This window comes from Salmo salar, chromosome ssa21 (genome assembly GCF_905237065.1).
Source record: "Salmo salar chromosome ssa21, Ssal_v3.1, whole genome shotgun sequence".
NCBI classification, from domain to species: domain Eukaryota; kingdom Metazoa; phylum Chordata; class Actinopteri; order Salmoniformes; family Salmonidae; genus Salmo; species Salmo salar.
In genome coordinates, this window is record NC_059462.1 from 29,544,935 (window position 1) to 29,567,992 (window position 23,058).

General features: G+C 41.9%; 1 protein-coding gene across 1 annotated transcript; it reads right to left on the reverse strand.

The window, feature by feature from the left end:
• Positions 1-1,042: 1,042 nt before the first annotated feature.
• On the reverse strand, positions 1,043-12,946 carry glra2 (glycine receptor, alpha 2). The gene is made up of 9 exons (XM_014164832.2): positions 12,291-12,946; positions 11,519-11,646; positions 7,983-8,050; positions 6,348-6,571; positions 5,049-5,131; positions 4,800-4,943; positions 4,452-4,666; positions 3,201-3,350; positions 1,043-2,397 (listed from the first exon to the last, which is right to left on the reverse strand). Exons 1-9 carry the CDS (start codon positions 12,356-12,358, stop codon positions 2,116-2,118), a joined length of 1,362 nt encoding a protein of 453 aa, XP_014020307.1. The 5' UTR covers positions 12,359-12,946; the 3' UTR covers positions 1,043-2,115.
• Between the last annotated feature and the right edge of the window lie 10,112 nt (positions 12,947-23,058).

The window sequence follows — 23,058 nt, forward strand, 5'->3', positions numbered from 1 at the left end:
GTAGCAAAGCACCCCCACAACATGATGCTGCCACCCCCGTGCTTCACGGTTGGGATGGTGTTCTTCGCCTTGCAAGTCTCCCCCTTTTTCCTCCTAACAATATGATGGTTATTATGGCCAAACAGTTCTATGTTTGTTTCATCAGACCAGAGGACATTTCTCCAAAAAGTACGATCTTTGTCCCCATGAGCAGTTGCAAACCGTAGTCTGGCTTTTTTATGTCGGTTTTGGAGCAGTGGCTTCTTCCTTGCTGAGCGACCTTTCAGATTATGTCGACTAGTTTTACTGTGGATATAGATACTTTTGTACCTGTTTCCTCCAGCATTTTCACAAGGTCCTTTGCTGTTGTTCTGGGATTGATTTGCACTTTTCACACCAAAGTACGTTTATCTCTAGGAGACAGAACGCGTCTCCTTCCTGAGCGGTATGACGGCTGCGTGGTCCCATGGTGTTTATACTTGCGTACTATTGTTTGTACAGAAGAACGTGGTACCTTCAGGCATTTGGAAATTGCTCCCAAGGATGAACCAGACTTGTGGAGGTCTATAATTATTTTTCTGAGGTCTTGGCTTATTTCTTTGGATTTTCCCATGATGTCAAGCAAAGAGGCACTGAGTTTGAAGGTAGGCCTTGAAATACATCCACAGGTACACCTCAAATTGACTCAAATGATGTCATTTAGCCTATCAGAAGCTTCTAAATCATTTTCTGGAATTTTCCAAGCTGTTTAAAGGTACAGTCGACTTAGTGTATGTAAACTTCTGACCCACTGGAATTGTGATACAGTGAATTATACGTGAAATAATCTGTCTGTAAACAATTGTTGGAAAAATTACTTGTGTCATGCACAAAGTAGATGTCCTAACCGACTTGCCAAAACTATAATTTGTTAACAAGAAATTTGTGGAGTGGTTAAAAAACGAGTTTTAATGACTCCAACCTAAGTGTAACATTTACATTTACGTCATTTAGCATTCACCTTATGATATCCAGTGGAACAACCACTTTACAATAGTACATCTATATCATTTTTTTTTTGGGGGGGGGGGGTTAAACTTCCGGCTTCAACTGTATGTTGAAGGGGAGTGGAAAATACAAACCACCTCTAGGCAAAATTTTACTGAGTTTTAAATAAATAAGTGCATTCATTTCTGACAGACAGCTGAGCGAGAAGAGACGTTGCTTTGTGAAAGATAGGGAAGCCTACCATTTATCTCCAAATCCATGATATCTAAGGCTTTGGGTAGCTTATAAAAATGCAGTATCTAACTGTCAATCTGGATTTAATCTCTTCACACATGTAGGCCTTATAGAACGTGAGTGTGTGTGTTTGGTTTTACTATCCTTGAGGGGACCAGAACTCCTCACAAGGATAGTAAAACAAGGAAAATTCTATCAAGTGGGGACATTTTGCCGGTCCCCACAAGGAAAAAGCCTTTTTTAGTCTTAGTCTTGGGGTTAGGGTTAAGGTTAGAGTAAGGTTTAGGGTTAAGGGTTAGAGAAAATAGGATTTTGAATGGTAATCAATTGTTTGGTCCCCACAAGGATAGTGAAACGTGTGTGTGTGTATACATTGTGCTCTTTGCCTAATAAATAGAACTGCTGCTTGTAGAAACAGTGAGGAACTGCAGTACAATTGTATAAAACTGCTCTAAATCAACCTTCATATGAAAACCACACAAAAGTCTAACCCTAAAGCCCAGACTACTGCACATACAAATGCATGGAATGTTGCTCCATTGCAAGGTTGCACAAATGCAAAGGCAGTATTGTCTCATAAAATTTGGTCCACCTTTTTACATCATTGCTCTGTGCCTTGAGTAAAAGCCCAGTAGAATCTCCAGGATGCATTAACACATAGGAATATATCTGTGCCTCACCAATTGTTCACTTGTTCATCTAAAACATGTGTATTAGTCTATTTGATTTTGCTTGAACACCTATCAATTATCCCTGAAAGAACACCACCACCCCCAGCATCACTGTGCCTCTCCTCCATGTACAGTCCCACAACATAAAGTAGTCTCAATGCGCTGACCAATCATTTCTCATTCAGTAAGATTAGAGTGAGAGAAAGATGAGAGTTCCATAGGTAAATCCTGCCGGGCAGAGTGACTACCCTGACTGCATGCCAATGTCCTCATGCCTGATGACCTTGTATGTTATCCAGTAGAAGATGTTGAAGAGGAGGAAGGCCATAGGGAAGGCTGCTCGGGACACAGTGTCAATCCTCTTGGCCCTGTCCACAAACCTTTTCCTTATCACCTCTTTCTCTTTAGGGGTTGGTGGTGCTGGGCTGGGGTTTGGGACAGCATTTTTAACAGCCGACCCATCCTTCAGACACTGAGTCATGCCGTAACCAGAGAAATTGAAGCGGCCATCCCTCATGTCATCATCCTGGTGAAACAAAACAAAGGCAGAACCATGGTGAGTATGCTTCTGTTCAATGGAGAGAAAGCGTTTCAGACACACTCCCATGTGCACACACACTATGACATTGTGGTGTATGGCCAGTAGCCATGTTCTTGCGTCCTTTTCTTGGCCCGTGACTCAGGTGTTGTACCCTTTACCTGAGGATGCCTCCAGGCGACATCTACAGCTACTTCATTAACACTGGGGACACAGCTGAATGTCTCCCAGATACACCCTCCCTACCTACCTCCCTCCCTCTGCTGCAGCAGCAACAACAAGCTAACACACTTAGATAACCTTAGATAACCTGACACACTTCAGTCAACAAGTCTCTGACTGCCCTAAATGTTCATTCAGCCCAGTTTCATCATGTCACACTTCCTTTTGAAAGATACCATTCATATGTTCAGCCATGAGGCCCTGGGATTTGGTGTAGCAGTTACTGGCACCGCCTGCCTTTGGTGCATGTAAGCCTGTGTAAGCGAGGGATTGATCGAATCCTGGTCCCATATTGCATTTTCAACACACATTTTCTCAATCTTTCCTGTCTCTCCACATCTCTTCAATAGCAATTAAAAAATACTAGAGTGGAACTCCCACTCTTTAAAAATGGTTAATGAGTCTGGGCTTTGCAGTGACTGTTCTAAAGGCAATCCCACTGGGCACAGACATCAATTGAATGTCTATTCCACTTTGGTTCAATGTAATTTCATTGAAATGGAGTAGAAACAACATTGATTTAAGCAGTATGTGTCCAGTGGGATGCTCCTCAAGACTAGACTGTTTACCTTGTGAGTCCGCCTCTGTCTTCGCCTCAAGCGAAGTAAATCCTTCTGTTGCCTGGAAACAAAGTTAACCCCAGCATATTCCAGTAGGGCAGCGAATACAAACAGGAGACACACGGCCATCCAGATATCAATGGCCTTCACATAGGACACCTGTGACAAGAAACAAGCAAACAATAGTTTACTGGGACTGCATAATCCTTGTATGTCCTGGCGTCATGATGCATCGTTCAATTAACATTTCAATGGGATTATTATCTTCCCTCATTGTGCTTTGTTGATGTAAATTCTAAATCACTATAATTAGAGGGGTGGTATTTGCTAACAAGCGCTTTAAACTTTCAACGCTGAAATTGATATGAGTGATTTCAGCGATAGCACTGGAAGGAAATAATTGCTGCTTCAATTACCAAGGTAACATAAAGGAAACAGTAGCAGTTAGACTGAAGCCTTCATCTCCCAGCCGGATGTGAGATGGAGGCTAGAATCTGAAGGATGACCTCTTATTCGTCCTACAATGACCTCGTCTGTCTCTCAAAATGACAGGACATTTGCATGGAGAGAAAACAACTCAACGTTGTTGAGTGCTCTTTAGGCATGTTGAGCTTTTGTTGCTCTGAGTTGGGCCTCTCAAAGTCCTCTCTTAATATTTATCAGCGTTTCTTTCATGCGGGCCTCTTTGACGTGGCCGAGCCCTCCGTGGTTGAGCCCTCCGTGGTCATGTGCGGTCCAATGTGTAGGAAAATTATTGATCTTCAAGAGATGACTCACACTGGAGGCCTCTTGCTAGCGTAAGTGTGAATAGCAATTTAGTGTTTGACAGTGTACTGTCGCTGTGTATACACTACTGTTTAATTTAGTCATGTTATATCCCCACCTAAATCACTATTCTAACAAGTTAAATACATTTCTTAAATATATTGTGATAATGTAATGTTTAAAGGTCTTCTCTGTTTTGCAACTTATTGATTTTAAAAATGAAAAACTTCACAAATGCATTGATATTCGCTTGATATAAATCAATTGATTGCTTATCTATTGCCCTAGGCCACTTGAATCAGAACCCAATACTCAAAATTCAGGGAAGCATAGAGACTTCAACCTTAGGCATATTTACATTTCATGAGCAGTATCTGAGTTGTACGACTTCGAAAATGAGTAGGCAATGGAAGATTGATTGATCTGAACATGGCCCAGTATCCCTTTCTCCTCCATCAGATTGTCCACTCACCCTGCTTGGGTTAACAGGATTACCTTAGGAAGGGAGGCTCTGGAGCCAGAGCTCTGGGTTGTCATGGTGAGAACAGTGGTGATGCCCAGCGCTACCCTAGCGGGCGCGGCGTCCATGTTGATCCAGAAGGAGACCCAGGAGAGGATGACAATGAGGAGGCTGGGGATGTACATCTGGATCAGGTAGTAACCCATCTGTCTCTCCAAGTGGAACTTCACCTCAATGCAGGTGAATTTACCTGGAGAACAAAACACACTGACACCTCAGATCAGGGACGGTGTGGTGAGAGGTGTGGTGTGTGTGCGTGAGAATGTCTTTGTGTGTGGTGTGTGTGTGTACAGTATGTGTGTGTGTGTGTGTGGTTCTCTGACCGGTGTTGTAGCTTTTGGTACAGTATCCCAGCTCCTTCTCATCTCTCATGATGAACTGGGGGAGGGTCAGCCCAGCGGCCACCTGCACAGGATTTTTGTCCTTGCTCTCCCACTCAAAGATCAAATCATTCATGGTGTAGCCAACTGAGGAATGAATGAACACAGCAAAGATGTTTGAGATGTTATTGCATTTTTACAAACCATATTGCATGTGCTTTACCATGTGGGATGTAAGGAGCAGTCACTTACAGCTCTCCAGTTGCATGGTACAGATCTGCATGTCCATGGGAAAGTTCTTCAGATCCATCGGACAAGATAGAATGAGAGTCAACCTTTGAAGAAGAGACATGTAAAGGTAAGGAGTCAACTGTGCAGGCATTCTTTGTGAATGTACAAATAAATGATATAAATTATGTATATACTGGCTTATTGCATTATCGTGTCCTATACCTCACTCAATACATGCATGTAATGTAAAAGTAAAAATCTTATATGGAACCTAATGTTTACTGTTTCAAGATTTAAATAAAAGCTCCCTACAATGTATGCCTACTGTGTTCAGTATGTGATAAACATATGCTCCTCTCCTGCAGTCAATGCTCTTTCTCCTTCCCCTCTGAGAGCCTCCTCCTCCCACACAGCATGTGGGATTCCCTTCAGCAGGTTCTTATCACACTTTCATTACTGGACAGTTATTGCGTCTGAGATGTATTGTCGTCTGCAGTCTGCTCTCTCTCTCATCTCTTCTCTCATGAATGGAGCGAGCGGCTAACCACCTTTCATCTGTTCTCTCAGAACCCCCTGCCTCCCGCCACACCTGGGCTCCCTCGCCTGAATCAGCTCTCCAAATGGACAAAATTGAGCTGCATTATTCCGCTGCCTTGAGGTTTAAATCTGAGGCTGAGTTGTGTGACTGAAGTGATATTGAAATGAAATGAAATGTAATGTAATGTAAGTGTAGTAGTGATTTTTGTAGGAGGAGGCTATTGTATGAAGGTTACCCATGTCTCATCTACTACGAGTGGGCTGCATCTACTGCGAAGTGATTCCATCTTACTGATTCCATGCAACGCTAGGGATGAAGCAAATGCCCAATGGAAATGAATAGCCTACATGAGCGGCTTTTTTTCCATACTCCGTCCCTGAACGTATTCTAAACATCTTTAGAGAAAAATTCCCTGTAGCCTTTGGCTACTCTAGTAGTTTGTGTTTCTATGGAGACTCTTAGTGGAGACCATATTGCAGCCAATTCCTCCAGGTAAAGGAATGCTTTATTGAGATGAATCCCATGAAACCAGAGAGGTAGTCTTTGATGTTTCTTACAAAAGTAATTACATGTGCGTTAAAGGGCTTGGAAGTAGACTAACATTAAAGGGAATCTTTGACTCTCTGCTGAAATCTCACTGGATTTGAATATTTTCTTTGTTTGGTCGTTTCCAACAGGAAATGTTTTGCGTGACCTTGTTCTACATCTCTCCAGCCTATTTCACTTATTTCCCCCAATCAATAGAGTTGAGTCCACCATTCAATGCATGCCCCACATCTGACCTGATACTGTACAGGACGGTACCATCTTTGAAGACCCTCAGGAGCTTGTTGTCTGTGGTGACATCATGGAAGTTGGCGCCTTTCTCATTGGCAAAGAACAGGTCAGGTTTCCAGATAGAATCCAACATGGACGGATCCAGGTCCAGAGAGGAGTCTGGGTATTTGCTGTACGCCAGCCGAGGGTCTCTCCACTTCTGTCGCAGGAAGATGTTCACTCTGTAATCCTTGAGGAAATAGTGAAATCAGCTTCAGAATTGCTTTATTTTGACATATAAACTACTTTTGTCTATCTCCATTAAATATACAGTACTCTACTTTTGATGACTAGAATATGTTGTGTCATAGTGAATACAATGACTGGTCACTTACTCATGAAAACATTATTTTGCTGTGGACTTTTACATATTTAGAATGATAGCGCTACTAATACAAAACAACATTATCCTCTTAATATGTAGGCCAAATGCCTGCCTCAGGTTTTTGGTTCCATCGTAGTGACATGCAGTATTACATTTGGCACTAAGGCGCTAATATTGCACCAGTGATACTAATAGTAATATCAATGGTAATAGAATACTGACACTGTGGGACTACCACAACCTTAACTAGAGAAATTTCTCAATTAAATGTTTTACATAGAATTATAATATGATAAATAATAGCATGAATGAATGGATGCAATACATGGATTTCAATGCATATATGTATGTTTGTAAATCACCACGCAATACCATCATCTAACATCCAAATGACATTTTAAGAGTAGATACAAATTTGTTGAAAAGAGCCATCAAAGAATTGCAGCCATCAGTCTAACTTAGTTACTTGCTCCATATGATCAGTTTCCTCTGTTATTGCTGAAGTGCCATAATAGGAGATAGATGATGTTTGGGTGACCCAGAAAGTACATTACAGTTTGAAGATGCATTTAGTATTGAATCATGCAGGTTTTAAGAAGCTAAATTGATTGCAGATGAACAGACCGTATCAGATGAGATGCCTTTTCTCTCCCTTTCAGAACAGACCTATTTGGTAGGCAGTAGTGTATTTGCGGTCAACAGTCTATTGGCAGTCCCAGATGTGTATGCTTATGTGTGACAAGTTATTGAACAACTGTGGGCAACTGTTTGAACCACAGCTCAGCTGGCAAAGACTGTCATTGCGATATAACTATTGAATGGGATCTCAATGCGTATTCCAGGTTTGCTATTGTTTACCCCTTGGGCAGTTGGATGTCTTCAGATATTACACCCGATCAATCTGCTTAAATCTCACACCTACAGCTATTGGCTGCAATTAAAGTGAATTATGTGCTTGCATTCACTGTGTCAATTATTAAAACGGAACTAATTTAACACATGCACAAGGGAGTGTCATGGGAATAGCAATCCAATATTGCCTTGAGTATAGTGTGCTATACTTGCCCCCTGGAGCTGCCAATAGACTAAGGGGATGGGACAAAGTGAATCATCGCACTTGAAGAAGCAAACGTTGAAAACATCCATAAACTAAAAGGAAAATTAGCTCATGAACAGTAAAGAAATTATTTGGATTGGATGATTTAAATCTTAAACTCCAGAGGAGAAAAATAGCCAGGCTGTAGACAACATGACCAAGCACAACACTCCAACTCACCATTGTAGTTTCTGCTATAGAACCAAAGCTGTTGATAAATATGTTGCAGGTAACATTAACTGGGGGACCTGCAGGTTGGAGGACAGATAGCACATTGACATGTTTGACAGGGAAGAGGTAAAGCAAGAAGACGTTCGGGACACTTACCATGCTGGTCTCTGTGACCGAGCCCAAAGCTGTTGATAAAAATATTGCATGTTTACATGGGACCTGTGAAATGGAGTGAGAATGAGGTGACAAGAAAAAGCCCTTAATTATCATGTGCAATCTGCACAGGGTGCTTTAGCAAATAGAGGTGAGGAAGGTTGAGGAAGATAGTGGTGCAAAATCTGTTGGACGTAACTTGAGTGTAATAAATGTATCACCAAAATATGGGCTGTATGTATTTCTGTCAACATAAGAAAGGCATGTTGTTCTCCTAAGCACGCCATGCAAGTCATAAAGCCACAGATAGTTGTTGACTAATCTCATCACCAAGTGTTTGTCTTCAAAAGCAGGCCTGGTACAGTAATAAGACCAGGTTAAAAATGGTGGGATCATTATTCAACAAACAGTGGTATCATTCAGAAATACTGACTAAATTCAAAAGTATGGTGCCTGGTAAGTGGGGCTAGTCATTGACTAAATCAATAAGGATGACAAGGAATGTTTTACTGGATGGGGTTAAAGGAAAGACAAAAACACATGCTGAAAGACAAACCGAGAGACACGTTGACACACACATATACACACACACACATATACACACACACACATATACACACACACATATATACACACACACATATACACACACACACATATACACACACACACATATACACACACACACACACATATACACACACACACATATACACACACACACACATACACACACACACACACATATACACACACACACATATACACACACACACATATACACACACACACACATATACACACACACATATACACACACACACATATACACACGGGCATTAAACAGTGGCACATGCAAACAGAACAGTTCATTTAGTGTCACAAGCATTATGCTAATATCTTTGAGGACTGGTTGCAGAATGACTGGTAAATACATTAACAATGGGAACATTTTTTTAGGAAATAGTAAACCCTATGTCATCTCAAAGCCCTTCACTGACATGAGTTCTCCAAGCAGCCTTTCTGACGAGAGTTTTTCCCAAGCAGCCTTTCTGACATGACTTTTCCAAGCAGCCTTTCTGACATGAGTTCTCCAAGCAGCCTTTCTGACATGACTTCTCCAAGCAGCCTTTCTGACATGAGTTCTCCAAGCAGCCTTTCTGACATGACTTCTCCAAGCAGCCTTTCTGACATGAGTTCTCCAAGCAGCCTTTCTGACATGAGTTCCCCAAGCAGCCTTTCTGACATGAGTTGCCAAGCAGCCTTTCTGACATGAGTTTGCCAAGCAGCCTTTCTGACATGAGTTCTTCAAGCAGCCTTTCTGACATGAGTTCCCCAAGCAGCCTTTCTGACATGAGTTCTCCAAGCAGCCTTTCTGACATGACTTCTCCAAGCAGCCTTTCTGACATGACTTTCCCAAGCAGCCTTTCTGACATGACTTCTCCAAGCAGCCTTTCTGACATGACTTCTCCAAGTAGCCTTTCTGACATGACTTCGCCAAGCAGCCTTTCTGACATGACTTCTCCAAGCAGCCTTTCTGACATGACTTTCCCAAGCAGCCTTTCTGACATGACTTCACCAAGCAGCCTCAGACAGCAATGACCCTTTAAAGCAGCGCCAAATCTTGGTCTCTGTGTTAAGATGTGAGCACAGTGCCCTTCCCCTGTGTATTCCTCATCAATATTCAATGTGACGTGGTGGTATTAATATTTGCCTCTGTTTGTAGTCGGGCAACTACATTTAACGTCAGTAACAGAACATTTTTACGGAATAATTCTGCACAACAACCTCGGCAAGGAAATGTAGGTCAGGCTCCAGCAGCACTGTGGGGAATAGTTGTGACACAGTATGGTTTGTAAGTGATAAACTAGCATCATCTATGTATATCCCTGTATACTGTACATGGATGTGCAAATGTACTGTAAGTGTGTGTGCGTGCGTGCGCGCGCATGTGTTAGTGTGGTATTACACCTCATTAGACTGGAATTCTCTATCTGCCAGAGACTCTGTCCATCATTTTACCAGACAAGGTAAGATCATGTTTTTCACTCCAGACTTTTTTTCACCTCTACTCCAGCATTCTCCCATGTCCATATACTGACTAAAATTGTTTCTACTTTTCAGAACAGACAAATCTTCCCCTGATCTTAAGTCAATTTCTGAGGTTTTGTCTACACTTGTTTTCCATTCTCCCAGACGGAGTGGATAGATCTGGGCCAATGTTTCTGGGTTGAGGCTAAGTCTTGCTGACCAATCTCAGACTGGGTTTCCTGTGCTACTCTCCTCACAGTGGCCTTCTCTTCAGCATTGTTCCACCACTAGTCTCCCAGCCCTCCTGACCCAGCCTGCCTGCCTCCCTGTCTGGGGTGTGCCCCTGTCTGCCGTTGACATTTATTGTCATGAATCTTGCACTGGAGGAAGAACTGAGCATTTTCCACTATATGAGCCAGCTGCAAAGTCAAAATTGGCTATATTGTAAAAATAATGAAAACAAAAATGTAAGGTTAGGCATTAGGCTTAGCAGTGTGGTTAAGGTTAGGTTTAAATTAATTGTATGACTTTGTGGTTGTGCTAGCTAGTTAACCACTCTGCAGAGCTGCCTCCAGGGCAAGATTCATGACAATAAATGCCAACCTGCTCCCTGAGCCCCACCAATAAGTTCCCTTCCCTCTCCTTACTCAGCTCCATCACAGTGACAGATGCTGTGTCTCTCCCCCTCACCACAACACAACAATAGAGGAACTCAACAGCCCACAGTCTAGCCAGAGGGAACCCATCCCTCATCTGTGGCTGTCACTGTGGCACCACCGTTGGTTTGGGGCCCACATCTATAACTTTAAGCTCATTATTGTTTTTCTAGTGTTGAATACTGATGGTAAATATAGCTGTTGCACACTATAAATGATAATTGAGGAAATAGCTATCGTTATTGGGTGTTGTGATGGTGGGCTGAGATACAAAACGATATCCAGCCTACTGCTTGGTTCTGGTGTGAGCCCTTCATGTTTGATAGCTCAATCCCATAAGTCCTACAGGGATGAGGATGTCACTGTCTACCGGTGTGATTGATAGCCATTCTTCTTTAAATATTTAATTGGTGGGTTTCATCAATAGACAAGTACATCATTCATGTTCATAATGGGCCTTATTGACTATTGAGGGGGTTTTAAGTTGAGAATGTATACATTGTTCAAAATATGCCCTATTGACTGTTGAGGGTGTGTACAGTTGAGAATGTCTACACCTACATCATTATATGTAAGGGATGTCAATACTTTAGTAAATTAAATATAGCCATATAGCTGGATACACTGATAATCCCAGATGCATTTTATGCAGAGGTTTTGTAATCCACACTAAACAAGTCATAAGAAAGTCAAATAAAAACCAACCTTTGAAGTTTGGTCTTATTCGTGCATCATAACCCGATGTTCTACCCATCAATGAGTCCAGAAAGTCTGAGGGAGACAAGTTAGTAGTAGATCCTGATCTGGACTCATGCTCCTTGGCATCCACTACCCTGTGAGAAACAAATGAAAAACACCTACTTAGTCCAAAGTGTGGTGAAAACACTTATATTTAAACACAACCAAATATGATCCTGGCCTGAATAGGTATGGAGTGAAACACAAATGCGATTCAAATTATTCTATGATTACGAAGAATTACAATAGTGTGGAACACCTTGGCAGACAAGGTGTGCATTAAGTCTCTTGTCACTGTAATGGAGAATTGGCATCGTGACTCTCCTCATTGTATACATATAGGCTATGCACATTTTGAAATAAATCACTCCGGCATAGGCTACTATAATTTCACAACGTTTTGACAACGCCCACAGAGTTAAAGGCAGTGATTAGCTTGGCTACACATCCTAAGCTATATTTTCAGTCCAATGACTGAACATTAAAGCTGTATGATTTCTACCTTCCATTAGTAACATTGGAACTTTGAGGTCCATGAGGAAATAATGTGTTCATTTTAGGTAGGTTCAAATTCAATTTCCTAAACTTTGTTTTAATGGCAACGCACGTTGCCTTTTCAAACAATTAACATTACAGTTGAATAGACTACATATACATACATCCAAGAAAGTATCTAATTCGATTTGGAATAGTTTTATTTGTTTATGTTAAATGGCCAATAACGTAGCCATTCACCTACCTGCTGTTGTTGGTCTCCATTAAACATGCAAATAAAGCAGTCAAGACTTTGATAAAGGGGCGATTCATTCCTCTTGATTTTTTATTTCTTCACTTCTTTATTTCTTCCATATGTGAATGCTGGTCAAACACACAATCCAAGCAGCAGTATCGCTTTATTTCTGACCAAAGCGCAGTTGGGTGTTCTCGTGGCACACAGAGAATACGCAGGTGGCATTCCAGTCCGTAGGATCATAGTTTAGTTTGATGAAACACTGGTTCCCAGAATCATAAATTCTGAGTCATTGCCACCAAAAAATAACCTGTAAAAAAAAACGTCGTGAGGTGATACAATTCGCCGAGCCGTCAAAGAGGCGTTCTCACTTGCATTCAAAAACTCACTGAAAACAGATGTATGTTCTCAAAAACATATAGCGGTGTTGAAGCATAATCTTTCCTTGCGTTGAAGACTGTCCACTGCTGGAATGGAGACAAGTGGACGCCTCTTCAGATTCAGCACTTGGATAGCTCCCGTTACCTTTGCGCGCAAGCGCACCATTAAGAACTGGACGACGCGAGTGGATTTTCAATATGTCAAATAAATGAGGAATACAACATTTTAAAAATAAATTCAAACTAGCGTTGTTAATGATCCAAATTCCTGTGTTTCGAGTAAAATTCCCCTGAAAGCTGTCCATAAAAAGGTATGGATATGGAAGTGCTCAGGTCAGGAGGGACTGCACACAGATGTTGTGTGCCAGAACATCTTGTTGTCAGACAATAGTTTTCTAGAATGTTTCATCACCTGACACTGGCTGGCTGGCTGCAACCTGGTCTCAGAGCACTTCATATTATTCTGTAAGTAAATCTGAGACACTCCATTTAGTTTGATATATTACGTTTCATGTGGTATGTATTAATATGTGGATGTCCATCACCCATTTCGTATGATATTATATGAATTACAATTCATATTATAAGGTAAGAATTTGCAAAAAGTACTATATGTTACGAATTGTAGCTAGCTGGCTAACGTTAGTAAGCAGTTGCTTATCAACAGATAGTTTGTTGATAGTATAACCATCTGTAGATCACCTATACGGGACTATCTGAATAAAGTGTGACCCAAATGACTAATGTTTTCCAATGGAGACACACATACGGCAATTAACCACCTAGAAAAGAGAGAAAAACAGCATCCTCTGTGAGCAGTAACAGGTACACTAACAACGCTTAGGTTGGTGCTGCAAAACCAGCACCAACCAGAGTCTAAATGGATTGCACTATAAACCAGGCAATGTAAAATCCTCAATTCTACATAGAGCAGCAAGCAACAGCGGCCAATCTCACTTGTATCTGGGCAGTTTTATGAAAGAGAGGCTTGTCCTGCATTGTGCCTTATTTTAATGGCAATAGGAAGTCCTGGGAGAGTGAAAGAGACAGCTCTAGTCGGGGATTAGGGTGTTTTATTATTGTTAAACCCACAGATGGATACATCTCTCTTTCCTTTTGGTGACGTGCAGAATGGGATCTCAATTCCTTAATTATCTGACGGTTATCTGATCCACCTGCCCAAAGGTCCTTACTGATGGGATCTAATGACCAGTTGGAGTGGGGACTGGAGGTTGGAACATGGTCAAGCCAATTGTAGCTGTCTTTGGACTCGGAGTGACTACGGACGGGGTCAGTGTGTCTTGATCCTCTATACATTGTCTCATTACTTATTCATCATACATCCTGTCTGGGTTTATTTAATGAGATATGAGAAGAGTTTCTGGTTGATCGGTGAAACCTTCTCTAAGATAACGTTTGCCAAGATGAGGGTTTCTCAATAGGGATGTTAAGAGATTTTTCTGGGATCTGAGGCAAGATCTGTTTTGGTGTATGTGTTGTGTACAAAAGTCTTCCTACTCATGGAAAACAGGATGGAAACTATTGCAGCTCATTACAATAGGCCAAGGCTACTTTAATAAAGATTGGGAAACACCCCTGGGCTGCATGTTTTGGTTTTTGCCCTAGCACTACATAGCTGATTCAAATTACCAACTCATCATCATGATTTGATTGTTTGAATCAGTTGTGTAGTGCTAAGGCAAAAAACTAAACGTGCACCCAGGGGGGGCCCCAGGACCAACTTTGGGAAACCCTGACCTAGATGATTCAATATTGGTCTGATGATTCAAAACATACTACATTTTTTCCTCTACATTTTCTCATAAAAAATATAACTTTTTTAATGGCTGTGACTGGAAGGTTTATGTATTGTATACTCTGTAGTGCAAATAAAACTGATTCATCCATTGAAAGTCTGTTAACCTTTCGGTGCCATTGGGGAATAGAGCATGTCAATTCGCAGGCGCTCTAATGAAAAAGAAACGACACACCTCAAACCAGAGCGAGTCATACATCCTGTAGCATGAGATCCAATGTGACACTTGCAATTTGGTTCATAGAATTAAACAGGGGAGGAGAGGAGGAGGAGGAAGATGGAGTGGATTATTTCCTCCTGGGCCTCAGACAGTCTCTCACAGCAGAACAGCACAGCAGAGGAGCTTGAAGCTGAGCCAGTCAGTAACAGAGTGCCAGACTGAGGAGTAATATTGCCCCCAAGCATGTCACAGCATTCAGCCATGTGTTGTACCAAGAAGTAATCTCACACAGCCTATGGATGGCTTGACATGAATGAGAGAGAGAGACGTTTTCACACTGTTGTTGTTATTGTTGTTGTGTCTCCCTGTGTGCTCTCCAGCCTTCCCAAGTGGAATGAACATCATTCATGCCTTTCGACCATGATGATAAGGCACTTGCAGCCTCCTAAATGGCTTACACAGTTTGAATTCAGGACAGGTCCATGCTCTTATATAAATACTTAAGAAATGAGCAACGCTAAATATCTACATCGGATTTGATATGTCAATCTCACTCGTGTGTGTGTGTGTGTGTGTGTGTGTGTGTGTGTGTGTGTGTGTGTGTGTGTGTGTGTGTGTGTGTGTGTGTGTGTGTGTGTGTGTGTGTGCGTGTGTGACTGTGAGTGTGAGTGAGTGCGTCTCTCTGTCAGTCAGTCAGTTATCCCCTTATCCCCTGGCTCCCTCTGGGTGGCCAACCTTTCAGCATTTACAGTGATGTGCCTCTGAAATCTGTTTCCAGGGCAACCGGGGCACCAAATACATTCCCAGAGGCATCTTGCTGGTGTGCCGTTTGTTTATACTATTCATATCTGAGAGACAATTTATCCACTCCTACTTACAATATATGAATATGCTAACTGAAAAAGACGGTGAATGACAAAGGGAAAATGTATTCAGTGACAAACGATTTTCGAAAAGATTAATTGAATAACCTCACATTGTCCTTATTAATACATGCTGTTTTATCCAACCTGGACTCAGGAGTAGATGTAACATAGTAAAAGTAAATCTGTCCCCCTCCATTTAGTGTGATATGAAAAGTTTCATATGGTATGATATATTACGAATTCCAATTTCTTGTGGCTAACATTAGGAAGGTAGCTGACGTTATCTAGGTGGCTAACGTTATCTAGTGTTAGGGTAAGGGTTAAGTTTAGGGTTAGGATAATGGTTAGGGTTAGGGTTAGTGAAAATGTTGTTGACAGTTATTGAACATCTACAAACCATCTACTTGGGACAAGCCAAATAAAGTGTTACCGTCATTTGATATAATTTAAGATATTTCTTCACAAGGAAATTACTCTGTGTACTCTAAATATAGCATTTTATCAAATTGATTGCAATATTAAATACGTTATCCATCATCTGTTAATCGCACCGTCTTAATCAAATTCAGTCTGGTTTGCATAGTTGAGTAAAAGGAGAGAGAACATCCAGGATCTGAATAATGAATAAGTGAATGTGTTATCTCCATCACTGTTCTCCAGTGCCACGGTATGGTACGCCCAGGTTGATGAGCTATTATGAGGGAACAGGCAGTCAATGCGGGGCATGTCCACTTGATGGCTGTGGCTTTAAATCGACATGACATTATCTTCAGAAGAACATATTTGAGGTGGTCACTTGCTGAAAGCCTCTACTTTCTCCCCAGTTCCAACGACCCTCTCCAATAATCAGAGAGAGAGAGAGAGAGAGACAGAGAGAGGGAGATAGAGAGAAGACAGACTGAGGGAGAGAGATAGAAATGGAAAGCAGAGAGAGAAAGAGGGAAGTAGAGAGACAGAAAGAGAAATAGAAAGAACGAGAGAGAGATTAGGTGGAGAAGAGAGACAGAGAGAGACAGAGAGAAGAGAGAGATAAAGCTGGGCTACGGAGCTCACCTGGAAACAACAAGCAGGCTTGAGCCTCCCTGATGCTCATGTTCAGTGGAGCAGAGCATCAAGTGTTGGGGAGTATCCATTGCACCATCGATCCCTTGTATTTTTATCCCACTTAATGACTTTCTCCCTGTATCATTCATCCCGTGAATTTAAACAAAGAGAAGAGGTGAGGTGGATTGTTATTGGTGGTTATACAGTAGCTATACTGTGTTGAGGTTTACTAACTGGAAAGAGGAAACACACAAATATTTATTAATTAGAGGACTCATGAGGAGAGGGGATGGTAATGAATTCTACATAGAGACAACATCCCTCAATAATATCCCTGATCTTTTTTTCATAGTAAAGTAACGTGAAGCTATTTAGCAGAATCTTACCATGTCCACTGAAGATGACAAACACAATATGACAAGACAGGGGCCCTGGTTTCAGTGTGGAGATATAGAGCTTCCATGGGCTTTCTAATATATAACAATAATATACAAGCCATTTAACAGACACTTTTATCCAAAGCGATGTAAGGTTCTATCAGAATATCAAATGTGTATGCGTACACACAGCGGTGTTCTAGAATATTGGACCGTTGGCTTTCATACTTTTGCAATTTCTCAGTGCAGCTCAAAGAATTTCTCCAACTGTCAACACTTTTAAATGAATAGAGGACTTGTACCAGAGACACATTGGTTGGGAATTGTGGGGACGTGCGCGTCCGGACTGTGCGTCCGGATGGTGGTCTCAGAGCTGCATAGCTGTGTCACAATGGGTCGCCGGACTATTGCGTCTCAGCATCTGTGGACTATGATTCACATTTTACAGTCATGCATGCATTCATTTTACGTACGGGTAGTCCCAAGAATCTAACCCACTATCCTGGCATTGCAAGTGCCATACTCTACCAACTGAGCAACAGAGGACCGCTTTCTGAGCGAGCAGACAGTCTGTGGTGTGCATGATGGATCCAGGTTGAGTGACCCCCTCAGGGCCTATAGGAGGATGCTGATCTCAGGTGAGGAGTGGGGGACTGGTGAAGAGCCCACCTGTCAATCACAGCCCTCTCTCCCCATCAGCGGGACCAACCTGGCAGTCACTCAGCCTTCCTTTCTACATCACTGAGCACTAAAACCCCACTGATCCCCAGTCTAGACCCTCAGTAGGCTCCACGCTCCATCCTCACTCTGGTCAGTCACAACAAAACCCTCCCCTGTCTGTTTATCTATCTGTGTGATTACAGTGTCTCTGCAGCAAATACTTACTGAGCTGGGCTCCCATGCCCTTAGGGGATATATGGAATAAGACTGAGCACAAAAATACAAGGTAAACAATGTTATTGGGATTCATGTGGTAGAAGGAGCACGCACATTGAATTGAGTGTATTTCCTGCTTGTTCTCCAAAAGTAATTTGGGGTTACATGTTGATACAGAGTCCATTGCATGGGTTAGCTTACCTGCTTGCATCATTACCTCTCCTGTCTAAGGTTTAGATTGGAATCTCTAGATGCAGTCACCCAAACCCAAAAGGCAAACACTACTCTGGTCCAATGTCTCCATTTCTCTGGTCCAACGTCTCCATTTCTCTGGTCCAATGTCTCCATTTCTCTGGTCCAACGTCTCCATTTCTCTGGTCCAACGTCTCCATTTCTCTGGTCCAATGTCTCCATTTCTCTGGTCCAACATCTCCATTTCTCTGGTCCAACGTCTCCATTTCTCTGGTCCAACGTCTGCATTTCTCTGGTCCAACGTCTGCATTTCTCTGGTCCAACGTCTCCATTTCTCTGGTCCAACGTCTCCATTTCTCTGGTCCAACGTCTCCATTTCTCTGGTCCAACGTCTCCATTTCTCTGGTCCAACGTCTCCATTTCTCTGGTCCAACGTCTCCATTTCTCTGGTCCAACGTCTCCATTTCTCTGGTCCAACGTCTCCATTTCTCTGTTCCAACGTCTCCATTTCTCTGGTCCAACGTCTCCATTTCTCTGGTCCAACGTCTCCATTTCTCTGGTCCAACGTCTCCATTTCTCTGGTCCAACGTCTCCATTTCTCTGGTCCAACGTCTGCTTGACGCTGACACTGGCTCACAATTAATCTATTTCTGGCTGGCAGGCTTTTCTCACTGAGCAATGTCACTGGAGCTGTACATGACTGTCAGAAGGATGAAGGGGGAGATTGAAGATTGAGCACAATTCCAATTGCTTAACTTGTTTACATCAGCTCTCCCCTCAGTGGAGCTTAGCATTATGTTAAAGGCCCAATTACCAACAAGACGGAGACCGACAAAAGAAAGATCACTTATTTTCATGTTCTTAAATTATATTTTATTTGAGTCTCATCTCAAATATTCAGCGGCTTGTGTAGGATTTTACTGTAAGTTGAGATTCCAACCCAGTTTGACTCATATTCCATATGTCCGGTTGGATATTCCCTGTGGTAAGGAATGTTGACTGATACAACTGCTTGTTACATCCGCCGAGGTCTGTCAGAGGAAGCTGGGAAATTCCTCCCTTGGTAGTTGCTGTCACTCTATTTCAGCAGTCCTCAAACCTCTGCTTGGGGACCCCAGAAGGTTCACAATTTTGTTGTAGCCCTGAACTAACTCACCTGATGAATCTAGTCAAGGGCTTGATGATTAGTTGACAGTTTGAATCAGGTGTGCTAGCTGTGGAATAGTTCAAATACATGGAACGTCGGGGTTACTTAAGGAGAGGTTTCAGAACGCCTGCTATATTTTATAGCGGAGCCGGGGGCTACGAAAAGTATGTATGTGCAAGAAGCCTGTCTATGGGCTCTAAAGGGCTGTAAACACATAACACAGCACATGATGTGCTTGCACCAAACACAGTTTCATAAAAGTGATTAACATGCATTCTGTCAAATGGAAGGCTATGCTTAAGATGACTGACTGTCAGACACTGAATATGCTCCCATACATAGAGTAGGGTTTAAGTAAGGGTTGCGGCTATATGCGCTATTAAGAAACTGAACATATGCGTAAAATCTATTTGTACCTGTACTGTACATTGATATTATGCTGTATGTCACTAACACTATATTACACAATATCATCAGCGTTCATGGTTGTATTCTATTCATGTATATTAAATTAATGTATAATGCTGAAGTCCTGTATAGGGGTTTAAACTCATTGCAGTAACAGGGCTAACACTGCTTTCATTATTCAGTGTCTGGAGTCCTCACTTGTCATGTTTTCCTGCCCACATGTCATGTTTGTCATGGTGAGAACAGTCAAACAATGACTCACCCATTTCCTGCTATATTAATCTAACAAACTGCATTTAATTGATAAAACTCTGTGTGAGAATGCATGATAAATAGACCAGATATGTTACGCAGATGAGGCTGAGGATTCTCTACATATTTTACTCAATACTTTCTCATTAATTGAACCCCTACATGATCAGTATCTTTATTTTGATTCTACTGCAAAAATAATCCTGAGGAAATGTAACTAAATTTAAACAAATTTTAAAAGCACCTCCACAAATTACTGGAGCTACATTGGAAAATGATCACTGTATATACTAAAGTATGTGGTCACCCCTTTAAATTACTGGATTCAGCTATTTCAGCCACACCCGTTACTGACTGGTGTATAAAATCGAGGACACAGCCATGCAATCTCCATAGGAGAACATTGGCAGTAGAATGGCCTCACTGAAGAGCTCAGTGACTTTCAACGTGGCACTGTCGTAGGATGCCACCTTTCCAACAAGGCAGTTCGTTAAATGTATGCCCTGCTAGCGATGCCCCGGTCAACTGTAAGTGCTGTTGTTGTGAAGTGGAAACGTCTAGGAGCAACAAATACTCAGCCGCAAAGTGGTAGGCCACAAAAGCTTACAAAACGGGACCGCCGAGTGCGCAAGTGCGTAGCATGTAAAAATCATCTGTCCTCGGTTGCAATACTCACTACCAAGTTCCAAACTGCCTCTGGAAGCAACGTCAGCACAGAAACTGTTCGTCGGGAGCTTCATGAAATGGGTTTCCATGGCCAAGCAGCCACACACAAGTCTAAGACCACCATGTGCAATGCCAAGCGTCGGCTGGAGTGGTGTAAAGCTCGCCGCCATTGGACTCTGGAGCAGTGGAAACATGTTCTCTGGAGTGATGAATCACACTTCACCAACTGGCAGTCCGACGGACGAATCTGGGTTTGGCAGATGCTAGGGGAACGCTACCTGCCCGAATGCATAGTGCCAACTGTAAAGTTTGGTGAAGGAGTAATTATGGTCTGGGGCTGTTTTTAAAGGTCCGGGCTAGGCCCCTTTGTTCTAGTGATGGGAAATCTTGATGCTACAACATACAATGACATTCCCAACAATTCTGTGCATCCAACTTTGTGGTAACAGTTTGGGAAATGGCCCTTTCCTGTTTCAGCATGACAATGCCCCCGTGCACAAAAGCGAGGTCCATACAGAATTGGTTTGTTGAGATCGATGTGGAAGAACTTGACTGGCCTGCACAGAGCCCTGACCTCAACCCCATGGAACACCTTTGGGATGAATTGGAACACTGACTGTGAGCCAGGCCTAATTGCCCAACATCAGTGCTCTACCTCACTAATGCTCTTGTGGCTGAATGGAAGCATAGTGCCCGCAGCAATGTTCCAACATCTAGTGGAAAGCCTTCTCAGAAGAGTGGAGGCTGTTATAGCAGTAAAGGTGGAACCAACTCCATATTATGCAAATGATTTTGGAATGAGATGTTTGACGAGCAGGTATCCACATACTTTTGGTATGTAGTGTATTATTACTTGACAACAATTGTAAGCCTCACTAACTTTCTCGCTACATAATTATTATAAGCTTGAAATGTTGCACGTTAAATTGGCTGCAAATTCATACCTTCGTGTGAATAAAAGTGTTTTGAATGCACCAGTCTTTAATTATACGTAGTTATGGAAATATATTGAAAACCTACATTTTGAAAACCAATTCCAGAGCCATGCAGCTACCTAATTCACAATTATTACATAGATAGAAAATTAGTGAGGCTTACAGTGACTTGTCTTTGAAGTAAATATAGTCTCCCCCTATGAAAACAAGCACCTCTAGGTACCGATTTGACAGCAGGTAATTACCGGTTCATTTCAATTACCACCTAATTTCCTATGAAACACCAGGTAAATACTAGTGGACGTTGTGAGATGGCAGGTCATTCCTGTGTTGTGGGGCCTGTGCTGTGGGGAGCCCAGTGACGTGGTACGTTGAAGGGTATGATCTGACAGGACATTGATCTGACAGGACATTGATCTAGTCTATCAGGCCAGGTCCAGGAGACAGCCCAGTGAGCTCTGATTACTGAAGGAGAGGTTGCTATGCTTGGCTTCACTCCACAGAACTGGGACTAGCCACTGGTCAGTGCCAATGAATAACTGAATATATCTGTGGAATCATTTTCTTTACTCTAAATGTATAGGTCCTGGAGTTTTTGTTTGGATAATAATATCAATTCTGTCAATTTTTGTTTCTCTAAAGTTACTGTCAATCAATCAAATCAAATCAAATGTATTTATAAAGCCATTTTTACATCACCAGATCAATCAATAAGATACAGTATTTACTGTATATGAAGACATATGCCTACACTATATTACTTCATTGTATTCTGGTCTTGAAGAGGAATTAAGATCATGTATTATTTTCATAAGAGCACAGTTCTTTTACCAATAGCTGTTGTGTGTCTGTGGAAAGCTTCAGTATCTCTTACGGAAAAACCACATACATTTCACGTGAACACGTGATCTCGTGTGATCTCATGTGATTTAATGTGAAGTTAATATGATAACATGGCAACAAGTGAAGCAACATGTGATAAAATAAAATTACACGTGACAAAGTGAGCACATGTGAGAACATGATCTCATATGAAATTCATGTGAAACACAGTAAATGTGACAACATTGAATATAAGGTGCGATCATCACTGCGCTTTGATAGGTGGGGTAATGTACTGGGGGGGCTCATTAGCATATTTGGGGGAATGGTCAAATATTTAATTTAGAGCTAGTCACCATGTAACTGTAATACGCACTTTACTACCAGACCATCAGGTCAGGTACTAGCTACAGTAAATTACTGTGAATTTAACATTAACTTCCTGTGAACCAGCTGCCATTAAACTACTGGAAAATGCACAGTAACCTCAACAGTGCAGCTCTTGATTGTCACAAGTTATTACAAAGCTTGCAGAACTGACCATGTCAAAGACGTGCTCAACCTACATCTTCTTTTTCTTCTTCTTCTTTAAATTTGCATTGGCGGATCGCAACCAACTGAAAGATGCATACAGCGCCACCTACTATACTGGTCACGGCCTCCCTTTCATCTGTTTTTCTTTTCTAGCCCTGTGCTTCTGCCTACTGTTCTGGAGTGTGAATTTATTACACTTTGACATACAAAGGGAAGGGAAAAGAATGGGGCAAAGGGAAGAAAAATTGCTCTACCAACTAACCCTACAACCATTAAAACCTCACCACTATTCCACTACTTGG

Excerpts from the sequence above, each read along its gene's own strand:
- glra2 (XM_014164832.2), bottom strand. The coding sequence starts at position 12,358 with ATGAATCGCCCCTTTATCAAAGTCTTGACTGCTTTATTTGCATGTTTA. Across the intron at positions 11,647-12,290 it reads ATGGAGACCAACAACAGCAG|GGTAGTGGATGCCAAGGAGC; the intron begins GTAGGTGAATGG and ends TGTTTCTCACAG. Across the intron at positions 6,572-7,982 it reads CTATAGCAGAAACTACAATG|GATTACAGAGTGAACATCTT; the intron begins GTGAGTTGGAGT and ends TATTTCCTCAAG.